General features: G+C 41.1%; 1 protein-coding gene across 1 annotated transcript in view; it reads left to right on the plus strand.

Annotated features, from left to right (window-relative positions):
• The window catches only part of LTBP2 (latent transforming growth factor beta binding protein 2), a 190,793-nt gene that overhangs the window by 78,425 nt on the left and 97,442 nt on the right, over window positions 1-14,926 (plus strand). The window contains exons 4-5 of the mRNA XM_007472818.2: window positions 4,755-4,942; window positions 14,491-14,661. Of these exons, the coding sequence (XP_007472880.2) occupies window positions 4,755-4,942; window positions 14,491-14,661 (359 nt within the window). The remainder of the gene's footprint in view (window positions 1-4,754; window positions 4,943-14,490; window positions 14,662-14,926) is intronic.

A 14,926-nucleotide genomic window follows, 5' to 3' on the forward strand; every position in this document is an offset into this window, starting at 1 on the left:
GTTTGGTAAAGACTCTGGCTCCCTTTAGGGACAGAAGAAAATGAATAAAAAGACAAACACTAAAGACCTGCCATTTTCTCATGAGACAAGTAACCCTGCTTATCTGGGCCAAAAGAGCTGGAGCTGGAGTAGAAGTTCATCCTTATTGACATGTAGCCCAAATGAATGTGATGGAGAGAGCTAGGTGGATCAGTGGATAGAGTGCTGAGCCTGGAGTCAGGAAGACTCATCTTTCTGAGTTCAAATCTAGCCTCAGACACTTAATAGCTATGTGACCCTAGGTAAGTCACTTAACTGTTTGCCTCAGTTTCCTCATCTGTAAAATGAATTGAAGAAGGAAATAGCAAACAACTCGAGTATCTTTGCCCAGAAAACCCCAAACAGAGACAGGAAACAGGACACAACTGAAAGAATGACTGAACAACAAAAATGAGAATGATACAGGCAGACTCATCTTCCTGGGTCCAAATCTGGCCTCAGATACTTCCTAGCTGTGTGACTCTGGGCAAGTCATTTAATCCTATTTGCCTCAGTTTCATCATCTATAAAATGGAGATGCTAGAGTTATAACTAGCTCAGAACCTGTGAGGATTTGTTTCCAGACATTTACATAGAGTCTAGGGTCACCCCTTTTCTCTTGAATGATTGTAGATCCCAAACTTGCCTCATAGTTGTACAATTCCCCTACCCCCATGATCCCTTTGCCATAGCATCTCTCTTCCAGGACCTGCCTTCCCTTCACCCCCAGCCCTTGAAGGGGCAAATATTGGACTCGATTGAAGGATGTGCTATCCCTTCGCCTGGTATTATGGTGCCAGTGGTTAGATCATCCTCTGCACTGTAACTGCCATAGGCTCCCTAAAATTGCTCCAGGCGAAATAATCATATTAGCTGACATTTATGTAGAACTTTATTTGTTCCAGGCACTATGCTATGCACTTTACAAATATTATCTCATTTGATCTTCATAAGCCTCAGAGGTAGGTGCTATTATCACCCCCCATTTTACAGATGGGGAAACTGAGTTTAAGTGACTTGTCCAGGATCATACAGCTTGTAAGTGCCTGAGGCTGGATTTGAATTTAGGTCTTCCTGACTACTAGCCCAGCACTCTATGCCCTAAGCCACCTAGCTGTGCCCAAGAATTCCTAGATATGTTTTTAGCATATGACTAGGTTAAAGGAGACTTGGGCTCTTGGCCAAGCTTTTGGGAAGCATAACTTTCATTGATTGAGTTAAAAAAAACCTTTGACCTAGAAAATAATAATAATATCTCACATTTTTGTAACACTTGCCTTGCAACAGTATTGTGAGATAGCCTAAGTATATTTTACAGATGAGATTTACCTCAAGGTCACAATACTTGTTGGTAACAGATCTCAGTCTTCAGCTTAGGTCTTCTGATTGTTGCTGGCCAATGACAAAACCAATCAGTAAACTGATCTGGTGTTTCCAATAAGTCTGGCACCAATATGGTGAGACCCTGGTGTTCTAGTGGCCATCAGGCTTCCACAGGAGTGAACCAGCCCAGGATAGAAATAGATCAAGTCATTCAAATCTGGCCTTGGATACTTCTAGCTTTGTGATCTTGGACAAGTCACTTAACCCCAATTGCCAGGTCCTTGTTTCTCTTCTGTCATAGAATTGATACTTTATAAAGAACTAAGTCAAATTTATAAGAATATAAGCCACTCCCTATTGACAAATGGTCAAAGGATATGAACAAGCAATTTTCAGATAAAGAAATCAAAACCATCAATAATCACATGAAAAAGTGTTCTGAATCCCTCCTGATTAGAGAAATGCAAATTAAAACAATGCTGAGGTACTACCTCATACCTGTCAGTTTGGCCAATATGGCAATAAAGGAAAATGGTAAATATTGGAGGGGATGTGGCAAAATTGGGACACTAATGCATTGTTGGTGGAGTTGTGAACTGATTGAACCATTCTGGAAGGAAATTTGGAACTATGCCCAAAGGGCTATAAAACTGTGCACACTTTTGATTCAATAATGCCACTCCTTGGTCTGTATCCCAAAGAGATAATAAAAAGGGGAAAGCACCTACTTGTACAAAAATATGTATAGCTGCTCTTTTTGTGGTGGCAAAGAATTGGAAATTGAGGAGATACTCCTCAGTTGGAGAAAGGCTGAATACGTTGTGGTGCATATTGGTGATAGAATACTATTGTGCTATGAGACATGTTAAACAGAATGATTTCAGAAAAAGCCAGAAAGACCTGTAGGAACTGATACAGAGTGAAATAGCAGAAGTGGGAAAACTTTGGATACATTAACAGCAATATTGGACGATGATTATCTGTGAAAACTTGGCTATTCTCAGCAATACAGTGATGTGGGACAATCCTAAAAGACTTATGGCGGGGAATGCTATCCATCTCCAGAGAGAGAACTGGTGGAGTCATCTTTCACATAAGTGTATCTTTGGTTTTATTTTGGGGCTTCAGTTATGTATGGCTTTGCTCTTACAACAGTGGCCAGTATAAAAGTGTATTTTACGTGATAATAAAAAAGTAAAAAAAAAAAGAATCGTTACTAAGACCAAGGGAAAGGGTTTAAAAAGAAAAAATAATAAGTCATGCCACCGTATCCATGCTGTCCAGGGGGGAAATCTGGTTGGGAAGAGAGGAAATGAGGAAGGGAAAAATCATTTCTTAGGTGCCTATCATGTGTCAGATACTGTGCTAAATGCTTTACAGATATCATTTTATTTGACTAGGCCTGTGAGTGGCCAATCTTCTTCCAAAATGAGATAAGGAGAACAAGTCTCCCCACCCCTGAAAAAATCAGCCAATGTGCTTATGAATATTAGATAAGGTTCCTGCCTTCAGAGTGTTTATAGAATATTATAGTGGTGTGAAACTCCAATAAGCTGGGACCACTAATCCCTGTGGGCAGCATATTGGCTTAGAAAAGTTAATAATATTACCTACATTGTATTATAGGGGTAGTTAGGTGGCATAGTGGATAGAGGGTTGGTCCTGGAGTCAGTGAAACTCATCTTCCTGTGTTCAAATCTGACCTCAGACACTTATTAGCTGTGTAACCCTGGGCAAGTGTTTTAATGCTATTTGCCTCAGTTTCCTCATCTGGAAAAAGATCTTTAAAAGGAAATGATAAGCCACTCCAATATTTTGGCTGCGAGGACCTCAAACGAGAGCACAAAGAGTCAGACAATGGAGCAGCTAGGTGAGCCGAGGAAGTTTGCCTAGCCTTTGCCCTTCTGTCTCAAAGGTGTAACTAAAATAGGAAGTAAGGGTTAAAAAAAGTCAGACAGGACTGAAAAACAACTGAACAACAAGTGATACTTTGATCCTTAGTATTGTTTCTATTTCGATTCTGTCTACTCCTGAGTACTTAATCCAGCCTATTCTCCCTGACTCCCATTTCTGCTACTCCTTCCAATCTTCTTGTATATTGACCATTGCTTTGCTGTCTCAGATCTGATTTCCAATGCTGAGCTCCTTCCCCTGAGCAACGAGCAACTAACTGTTCTTGGCAGCCCTTGGCTGTTAATCCTAGACTGGCTGAAGCCAGCTGTTTAGACCAGATGTACATTCTGTGTACAGACTTGGAGACCTAGGACCAGGCTTTTTGGAGATTTGGAGCTGAAAGGGATCTGAGCGATCTACTAGTACAATCCCCTTGTTGTATAGATGAAGAAAGACAGAGTCAGAGAAATGAAGTAAATTGTCTAAGATCTCACAGCTGTAAAGACAATAATTATTGAATGATTAATGTGCTTATTTAATTTGGAGAGGAAGTTGGAGAGGGGAGTAGGCAGCTGGACTTGGAGTCAGGGAGATGAGTTCAAGCCCTGCCTCTACATATAATGACTGTGTGACTCTGGGGAAGGAAGGAAGGAAGGAAGGAAGGAAGGAAGGAAGGAAGGAAGGAAGGAAGGAAGGAAGGAAGGAAGGAAGGAAGGAAGGAAGGAAGAAAGGAAGGAAGGAAGGAAGGAAGGAAGGAAGGAAGGAAGGAAGGAAGGAAGGAAGGAGAAAAGCATTTATTAAGTGCCATCCTATATGCCAGGTATTGCATTAAGCACTGTATAAGTATTATTTTATTTAATCCTCACAACAATACTGGGAGATATGTGCTATTCTTGTCCCCATTTTACAGGCGAAGAAACTAAAGCAGATAGAGGTGAAGTGACTTGCCCAGGGTCCCACAGCTAGTCAGTATCTGAGGCAGGATTTGAACTCTGGTCTTCTCAGCATTCTATCCTCCACACCACCTAGCTTCCTGCTGGCAAATCATTTTAATCTCTCAGTGCCCCAGGTTCCTTTCTAAGACTTATAGAATAGGTGCCAATAGGCATAGGTAAAGGGAATTCCTCATTGGGAATTCCTTATATCAATCAATTTCAGATCCAAGCCAAAATAATAACAACAACAATAGCAGCAGCAGCAAGGATGATGATGATGATGATGATATACCTTGAATGATCCCTCAATTAATTTTGTGGGTACTCCATAATATCATTACCTTGACCATCGCCATCATCTTCACCATTACCATCACCATCAGGAAGTTCCCAGAGGGCAAGGATCCTACTGGTTGGACTTGATCTGCTCAAGGCTAGACCTACCATTATACTTCATACCTCATCCATTGAAGTTGACCAATGTGGGGGTAGGGTGGGAAGAACACTGTTTTGGGTCACTGTGTCATGCTAAGGAAGTATATAAGGAAGCCATCTGATATGTAAACATCTATGCTGTCTCTACAGGAATATAAACCAGATCAACCATCCCATCACTCCCCAGCAGCAGCTGAGGTCATCGCCGACCATTCGGAGGTACCCAGCAGTGGTCACTGGTCAGCTGACCTCCAATGCTCTAACTGGAGGGAATGGCCATGAACAGGGTGACTCAGCACAGCGGACAACCCATCTGGAGCATGCCTCACCCCACTGGGGTAAGAATCCCTATCTTTGTCCTTCCTGAGATAACCCAAGTTATATAAGGTCTATGATTGCCTCTTCTATCACCTCCATCACTCATATTTGTATGCATATGAATATATATATATATGTGCACACACACATATGTATATGTATATATATATATAATATATGTGCATAAACCCAGGATGGGGCAAGCAACAACAGGCAAGACACCACTAGTCCCTACTGTCCAAGAATTTCAGTATCAAAGGGAACAAGTTTCAGAAAAAAGAGGTGATAGCAAGCCAACTTTTGCCTCTTCCTTCTTCCTGTCCTTCTATTGGCTCATTTGCTGACTGTCATCTCATTAGATACTATAACCAGCATTTGGGAGCTGAAGCTGCTTTTTGATGGGGGTAAATGGAGGAGAAAACAGGAGATGATCAGGGAGGAAGTGGATCAAGAAAAGGGAGATATACACTTGTTCTGGAGAGAGGTGTCCTATATAGAGACCACCATAGTTTTATTTCCAACCTTTATTGTACATGTGCAGCTAGAGTTTGCTAGCTCTATATATGTAAAACCCAGTGGAATTGCTTATCAGCTCCAGGAAGGGGGAGGGAAGAGGGGAGGGAGTCAACATGAATCATATAACTTTGGAAAATGTATGTGTAAATTTGTTATTGGCATAGTTTATCATCTCTCTGGTTGGTGATTACTGTAGTTACTTCATTTGGTACCTACAAGTCCATGGATGCTTGGATTCACCAGAAAGCATAAAAGAAGACCAGCTACCCATAGCTCAGAGTCCAATACAAGATGGTGTCCTTTGTCTTAATCTAGATGACTTAAAAAAAACCCTGAGACATACTTGTTTATTTCCAGGAATTCCCAGCTTATCATCTCTCAGAACTTCATCTGAAAATTGCTTGTTCATATCCTTTGACCATTTGTCAATAGGGAGTGGCTTATATTCTTATAAATTTGACTTAGTTCTTTATAAAGTATTATAAGCCCAAGACTCCATTGACCAGTTAACTTGTAACTCTGCGAACTCCCCAGTGATTCGGTCTTAGCTCTGTCTGATCAGTGATAACCAGATGCTTCTCATACCCCAGAGTTATAATAATTAATCATTTCCAGCATTTACATAGTGCTTAAAGCAACTAAGTGGAAAAGTGAAGAGCATGCCCAGCCTGGAGACACAAAGGCTCCTCTTCCTGAGTTCAAATCTAGCCTAAGACACTTACTAGCTGGGTGATCCTGGGCAAGTGATTTAACCCTGTTTGCCATAGTTTCCTCATCTTATAAATGGGCTGGAGAAGGAAATGGCACACCACATATAGTGGTCAATCCTTAAGGTCAGTCTCCCCCAAATTCCCACCTTCTTCAAGAAGCCCTTCTTAGTCTTCTCTTTTTTAAAAATTTCTTTAGCTTTATTTTATTTTAACTAATAGAATTTATTTACATGTCTCAGCCCCTCCCTCCCCTCCTCAAATCATAGAAGACATCATTTGGGAGACAAATATGTATATATAAATTATGTCTTTCATGTTTCCATTTTTCAGTTCATTCTCTTGAGGTAGCATTTACAAGTTATTCTTCAAGTATTCAATCTGTAGCTGTGTATGATGTTCCTTTGTTTCTACTCTATTCACTCTTCCTTATCTCATGTAGTTCTTTCCCAGTTTAAAAAATTAGCCTGTTTATCATTTTTGTGGTATTCCGTCATAATCATATACCCCAATTTGTTTAGTCTTCTTAACTTTAGTGCTCTCCCTCTGAGACCACTGCCAATGTATCCTGTATGACTCTTATTTGTACAGAGTTGTTTCTATGTCATCTCCCCTCATTTTCCATTTGAGGAAATTGGGGCCCAAATGTGTCCAGGGCCACAGCTAGTAAATGTGTCTGGCAGGAGTCAATCCTGGAGCTTCCAAGCTCGCCCAGTGCACAAATGTGTTTTGAAGTGTACACAAAAGGGTTCAATTAGCAAGGGGAAAATTGGGAGGCGTGATCTTGAATGAAACGTCTCAGCTGGCTGACATTATCCCCTTCTGGGGGTTCCTGCAGATTTAACTACCTCGGGCATTTTCCCTGAAACCCTTTGGAAGAGACCTGACAGAGAATGACACTTGACTTGCCTTTGTGAGCAAGATGGTGACATAGCTCTCACTGACCTTGTGATGCAAATTCCTCAAGACTAAAATTTTGATTTACTCTCTGTGCCTCCAAATTTGACCAGCTCAGCATTGCTGTGGCCCTTACCTTCATCTTAGAATCAATATTGGATTTTCTAAGGAAGTTCTAAGGAAGAAGAGCAATAAAAGCTAGGCAATTGGAGCTAAGTTTCTTACCCAGGATCCTACAGGTGGGAAGTGTCTGAGGTCATATTTGAACCCAGGACCTTCTGCTTTTAGGCCTGGCTTTCTAGGTACTGGCCTGCCTACGTGCCCTCTCATCTTGACTTTTGAAATCTTGCCACTGGAATTGGATAACTGAAAGAGAGAATGAAGCTGAAGACGTTGTACAAATCTGCCTCACTTAAATCCAATTTATGAGTAAGTCAAAAGTCATCATCTAATAATGTTATTTTGGTCCTCTTCAAGGACAAAGGACAACAACCACTGTCATCATCATCATTGTAGCTAATATTTACATAGCTTTTTTTATTTTTATTTTTTGTATTTTAAATGTTTTCCCATGGTTCCATGATTCTTGTTGTCTTCCTCCATTTTCCCCTCCCCTCTCCTGGAGCTGACAAGCAATTGAAATGCCTTATACATGTATTATCACTCAAATCCTATTTCCATATTAAACATTTCTTACATAGCATTTTAAAAGTTGAAAAGCACTTTACAAATATCAATTCATTTTATTCTCCAGTAACCTTGAGAGGTAGGTGCTATTATTTTCCCCATTTCAGAGATGAGGAAACTGAGGCTGAGAGTGATTAAACAACAATCCAGGATCTATACAACTAGTAAAGTGTCTGAGACAGGATTTGAACTCTGACTGCAGGTCTATCCACTGTGCCAAAATATATGGGGAGGATTCTTTGCTTTGTTTCCTCCAAGAATTTTTCTCTAGTGTAAGCAATATGTCTCTTATTTCACAACATGATGAACATAGAAATATGTATTGTATGATAGCACATGTACAACCTATATCATATTATCTGCCTTCTTGGCAGGGGGGTGGGGTGGGAGGGAAGGAGGAAACATGGATTGAAAAATGTCAAAAAATTGTATCAACATGTCATCTGGACCAGGAGGACCTTATACACAGAGACTGATACATTGTGGCACAACTGAATGTAATGATTTCTCTACTAGCAGCAATGCAATGATCCAGGACAATTCTGAGGGACTTATGAGAAAGAACACTATCCACATCCAGAGGAAGAACTGTGGGAGTAGAAACACAGAAGAAAAACAATTGCTTGATCACATGGGTCAATGGGGACATGATTGGGGATGTAGATTCTAAATGATCACCCTAGTGCAAATATTAATAATATGGAAATAGGTTTTGATCAATGACACATGTAAAACCCAGTGGACTTGCTCATTAGCTATGGGAGAAAGTGGGAGGAGGAGGGGGAAAGAACATGAATCATTTAACCATGGGAAAATATTCTAAATTCATTAATTAAATAAAATTCTTCAAATCACACACAAAAAAAGTCATCTGGAAAAAAATAAAAAATTTTAAAACCCTATGGGATGAGACCCCTATAAATGGTGGCACAGTGGATAGAGTGCTAGGCCTGGAGTTAGGAAGACTCATTTTTCCGAGTTCAAATCTCACCTCAGACACTTACTAGCTTTATGACCTGTTTGCCTCAGTGTCCTCTTCTGTAAAATGTATTGAAAAAGGAAGGACAAACCTCTCCCAGATCTTTGCCAAGAAAGCCCAAAATGGGGTCATGAAGAGTCAGACACAACTGAAACTATTGAACCCCAATATCAGAACTCCTAGAAACATGGAACTCTTCATATTGGGTGCTGGGCCACAATGAGATTCTATCTTTTTTTCCTCTCCCTCCTTCAACATGATTGAGTTTCTCTGCTTCTGTACCATAAACACAGTAGCAAAGGAAAAGTGGAAGGCATCCTATGAGGAATCTGGTGTCTCATGAGTGAAAAGTATTTTTCTCAGTGCTTTGGGGGCTTAGCTATAGGCAGCCCCATGATGGGAGGCGGTTGCACTCCCTAGGACTAGTGACTTTAAAAGTCCTCTTGACACCCACAAAGCCCCGCTGCCCTGTTTTCTTTACTGCATTCACAGCAGCTATGCCAAGGGCAGCAGCAGGAAAGATTAATTTTCAGCGGAAAGTTACGGTGGTTGCCAAAACCCAGGCGCTCCTCAAAATGCCAAGTCAGCAGAGTTTGTGATTGCTGGCCACTGTGTTCAGGGGAAGACAAGTCTTCAAGGACAACGATTGTTTAAACCAAGGGGAAGACTAGAGTGGGTATGCTAATAATTTACTTCCCCCTCCTTCGTAGGGAACTGCTTTCAGATAGGTGGGACCATGTGGGTCTCAAGGAAAGGGAGAGGGATGCCAAGAGATACTCCTACCTACATAGGAGTTATCCATCCCTAAGACTTACATGAGGAGTTAAACTAGGGGGCTGTGGATAGAGAGCCAGACCTGGAGATTCAAGGTTCTGGGTTCAAAGCTGGCCTCAGATACTTCCTAACTGTGTGTTCCTAGGCAAGTCGCTTACCCCCAGTTGCCTAGCTCTTATCATGCTTCTCCCTGGAACCTGATATTTACTGTTGATTCTAAGACAGAAGGTAAAGTTTTAAGGAAAAGAAATAAAAAAAGACACTAGGAACTTAGTGCACCAAGAGGGTGGACCCCAATGGGACCTTGAAGAAAGATGGAGCTTTGAAGTTGGGCCATATGATCCAAGGCTAGAGAGTTGGAGCCTTGAAGTGGGGCCATGTGGTCTGAGGCAAAAGAATCAGAGCCTTGAAGCAGTCAATCAGTCAACAAATATTTATTAAGCGACTGTTGGGTAGCCGAGCCATGTGGTCTGAGGCATGAGAGTCAGTGCCTCAGAAATAGTAGGAGGCAAGAGTCTTACTGCCTCAGTGAGAAATAAAGGAGAGTGATGGTGATTTGGGGCCTTGATGAGAGAGAGAAAGAATGATTTGGAGCTTGTGGAGAGAGATGGAAAGATAGAACGTGACTGAGAAAGGAAAGAAATTCAAGGCTCAATGAGAGAAGGTTGGACAGGAGAGATGCCCAAATTCATTTGTACCAAGATAGAAATCCACAGGCTCCATTATCCTTTTTTTTTTAACCCTTAACTTTTGTCTTAGACTCAATTCTAACTATCTCCTCCAAGACAGAAGAGCAGAAAGAGCTAGGCAATGCCCAGGATCACTCAGCTAGGAAATGTCTCAGGTCAAATTTGAACCCCAGACCTCCCATCTCCAGGCCTGACTCTATCCACTGAACCATCTAGCTTTCCCTGAAGCTCCATTATCTTGATAGGGAAGAAAGATCAATATGGCAAAGAAATGTACCCACCCTAAGAAACAGCTCCCACCTATCCCATTATTGGTGCAGTGGATCTTGTGAACAAGGAAGAGGAGATGCCCTAGTGAGGACTGGTTGATATCCTCTAGAAAGTGTAGGAAAGTTTTCCTGAAAGTTAAGGAGCTTGGGTATGAGTCCAGGCTGTCTTTCAGTCCATTAGATTAGTAGTTCTTCCACTTATTGGTTTCCAGTCTCCTTTAAAACTCTTAAAAATTGAGAATCTCTCAAAGAGCTGAATTCAGTTAATTTGGGCTATATCTAGCCATACTGACTTAATTTAAAATGAGGGTATCTTAGTATTATTCTACAAATACAAAACTAAACTAAATACTAAAAAAAACTAAACATTCAGATTACTGTTGACCTTGTGGAGCCCCTGAAAGGATCTCAGGGACCCTCCAAGGTTTCCAGACCCCACTTTGAGAACTGCTGGATAATATAAAACTTGTTCTATAAGAAAGAGGGAGGGATACACATTCATACAGCACCTGCTATGTTCCAAGGCCTGTGTCAAATGCTATATATATATATATATATATCACCTCATTTGACTTTCACACAACCCTGCAAGGTATATACTCTCATTATCCCAGTTTTATAGTTAAGGAAACTGAGGCAAACATAGGGTTGGGCTGTTTGTATTTTTTAAAAGTTTTATTGATATTTTCTATCTTATGTCGACATAGTTATCCCAAGTATCCCTCACTTTTCCCCTCTCAGAGTCATAGCATGCAACAAATGGAATTTTTTTAGAGAGGAAAAAAAAATCATCCCAACTAATGAATACCTTGAACAACATGTGCATTGTGTAACACTTGTGTTACCCAGAAAACATGTGCATTGTGTAACACTTGTGGACCTCCCACTTCCACGAAAGTATAAGCTGAGATTGTCTTATCTCTCTTCCTTCAGTCCTGCTTAATCTTTATATTTTTGCTACATTTACTTTCTTTTTTTAACCCTTACCTTCCATCTTAGAATCATACTGTATATTCGCTTCAAGGCAGAAAAGTAGTAAGGTCCAGGCAATAGTTAAGTGACTTGCCCAGGATCACACAAGTAAGCAGTGTCTGAGGTCACATTTGAACCCAGGACTGCCGGTCTCTAGTCCTGACTCTCAATTCACTGAGCCACCTAGCTGCCTCTGTTCCATTTATTTTTTATTTTAGGGTATGCAGTTCTTTCTGGGGCAGTTTGGGGCAGTTGGAGTGAGGCATTTTCTGGGGCATTTTATTGGGTTGACGAAGGAGTTTAATCGGAGGAGTAATATGATCAAAGAGGCGATGTAGGAAGAGCAATCTGGCAGAAGGACAGGATGGATTGGAGGGGGAGGAGATGGGAGTCAGGGAGACCAGTTAGCAAACTCTTGCAATAGTCAACGTATGAGGTAATGAGGGCCTGAACAAGGGCGATGGCAGCAGGAATGGAGAAGAAAGTCTCGATCAAGACTTCCATTCACTCAGAGTGGTTGATCTCATCCAGGAGGAAAGCAATTTTATTTGATTAGAGTCATTCATATTAAGGTGTGAAGGACTGGCAGACTAAACTCTGTCAGAGGTTATATGCCTTTTGAAAAGAGGAGAGCTTTTGCCTCTGAACCAAAAGAACAATGGTCAGCAACTTGGCACCCTGTTCCAAAGAAGTGGCCAATCCCTGACTCGGACTGTTAGTTTCTCAAGGGCAGGGAGCCCAGGTTTCTGTTTCTCTTGGATTCTCCCACAAATCCTACATATATGAGGTGCTTAATAAATGCTTGATGGTACCTTGGTTTACTCACAACCTCTAATTTAAAAAAACAAAACAAAATACCTTATTGTCTGTCTCAGCATTTATACCAACTACTGGTACCAAGAGTGAAGAGCAGTAAGAACTGGTCAATGGGGCTTAAGTGACTTGCCCAGGGTCATACAACTAGGCCAAATTTGAACCCAGGACCTTATATCTCCATATCTGGTTCTCTAATCACTAATCCACATAGCTGCCCCCATTCCCACACCTTTGAAGTGTATGGTTCCTCCCACTTACTAGAATGAACTCCCTCCTTATGTTTATCTCATAGAATACCTCTCAGCCTTCAAGATGCCTCTGGACCATTGCCTTCTCCACAAAGACTTTTCTGATCCCCCCAGCTTCTGGTGTCCTTTCTCCCAGACTACTTTGCCTTTAACTATTTTATGTTCATTTGTAGTTCTTCAATTTGTAATTATTCTGTATATACTTGTATATTCATTATTATTATTAGAGTGTATGGGGTGTTCAGGGAATCCTAGCACTTCTGGTGTGAGGGCTTGTTGAGTCCTTTGCAGACCACCTTTGGTGTCTACCAGAACTCAATTCTCCTCCGGGTCTCCAAGAAGTTGTAGCATGCACAAGCGACTTCACTCCAGTAAAACTATCTTGGTAGGCAGCCTAAACCAGTTTGAGGATAACCAATGGGCCACAGAGCCAGCAGTGATATCTATAGGGGACAGCTATACCTAACATGGGAAGATGTCCCCTGATGGAGTGGGTGGATGAGAACAATTTATTTCAATGGCCATGAAGACAGCCAAGCAGGCTTTATGGAGCACTCAGCACTTGGTCAGACTTGGAAGATGCCAAGGTCACCCCCTGCATCCCAGGCTATCACCAATCATTCTAACCTTTGTCCTGCCACTGGACATGGATGTTTCTGGAAGAGAGAGTGAGGCTGATGATTTTAATCCAATTCATAAGCAAGTCAAGTCATCACCCTTTGAGGTTATTGGTCCTCTTTAAAAACAAAAGATGAACAGCAATGTCATTATTCTTTCCCCGTTAGGATGTAAGGTTCTCGGGATCAGAAATTATTTAATTTGTTATATTAATATCTGCAATACCTTAAAATAATTAAATAAATAATTCCCAGTTTTAGAAGTACTTACTAACTGATAGACTCTGAGTCAGGAAGTCCTTGTTTCAAATATTGCATCTGATGTTTAGGTGACCCTGGGCAAGTCACATAAGCTCCCTGAGCCCCAGTTTCCTCATGAGTAATATGGAAATGCTAACACCTGTAGAACCGACTTCCCTAGGTTGTTGAATATCTCGGATGAAATTATGTATGATTGGATGGATCTGTGGTTTCTTTTGGAAAGGGGAACTCCTGATGAAGAAATACCCCTTAGCAAGCAGATCACTTGATTATATACATCCTTAGAAAGCCACCTGGAGGCACAGAGAGGTTGTGACCTTGTGTCAGAGGTAAGACTTGAACCCAGGTTGTCCTGGGTCCTGGATTGATTCAGATCATCTCTTTGTCCACTAGGCCAAGCTGCCTCTTGAATTAATGTGTTATTGTTCAGTCATTTCAATTGTGTCCAACCCTTTGTGACCCCATTTTGGGTTTTCTTTCCCCCATCAATTACATATTGAAACAATTTTTGACAATTGTTTTCCAACATTTTGTGATCCAGATTCTCTCCCTCCCTCTTTCCTCTGGGATAGTATAGGTTATACCAGTGCAGTCATTCAATACATATTTCATATTCCTCATGCTATGAAAGAAGACATATATTGTACATACAAGAAAAAACTTGTAAAAGAAATCAAGTGAAAAATGTCAGTCTGCACTCAGACTCCATCAGTTCTTTCTCTGGAGGTGGACAACATTTTTCATCATCAGCCCTTTGGAGTAATTCCACTGGGTTATACATGTATTATCACTTGATACCTATTTTCCTATTATTTATTTTTGTAATAAAATAATCTCATTTGGGGTTGTCCTGACAATGATACTGGAATAGTTTGCCATTTCTTTCTCTGCCTATTTTTACAGATGAGGAAAATGAGGCAAACATGGTTAAGTGACTTGCCCAGGACCCACAGCTAGTAAGTGTCTGAGGCCAGATTTGAACTCAGGAAGATGAGTCTTCCTGACCCTAGCCCTAGCATCCTTATCCACTGTGTCACCCAGTTGCCACTGAATTAATGTACACGAGCTCTAAACAGTTCTCAGTTAGCCATGATGAGGATTTTCTAATCCTTTGGTTCTATAATATCTCAATACAGGCCTAAACCTGACTGAGAAAATCAAGAAAATCAAGATTGTCTTCACCCCGACCATCTGCAAACAGACCTGTACCAATGGACGATGCACCAATGACTGCTCCAAAGGGGATACAACCACCCTCTACAGTCAGGGAGGCCATGGACATGACCCCAAATCTGGCTTCCGAATCTGTGAGTCACACACGCTCCTTTCTTCTCTGTACCCAACACTGGAAAGGTCTCCTTGGGGCTATATTAGAGTTAGAGGGAAGAGAATGCAATGAGTAAGGGGAAAGGAAAAGTCGTCCCTTTCAATTTAATTCAACTAATATTTATTGAGCTCCAACTTTGTCCAGCACTAAGCATTTGGGAGGGGGATACAAAGCTTGCATAAGACATCCTCATAAAGTTTATATAATTCATAAAACCATAATTTAATAATTAATACAATATATAA

This window comes from Monodelphis domestica, chromosome 1, assembly GCF_027887165.1.
Source record: "Monodelphis domestica isolate mMonDom1 chromosome 1, mMonDom1.pri, whole genome shotgun sequence".
NCBI lineage: Eukaryota > Metazoa > Chordata > Mammalia > Didelphimorphia > Didelphidae > Monodelphis > Monodelphis domestica.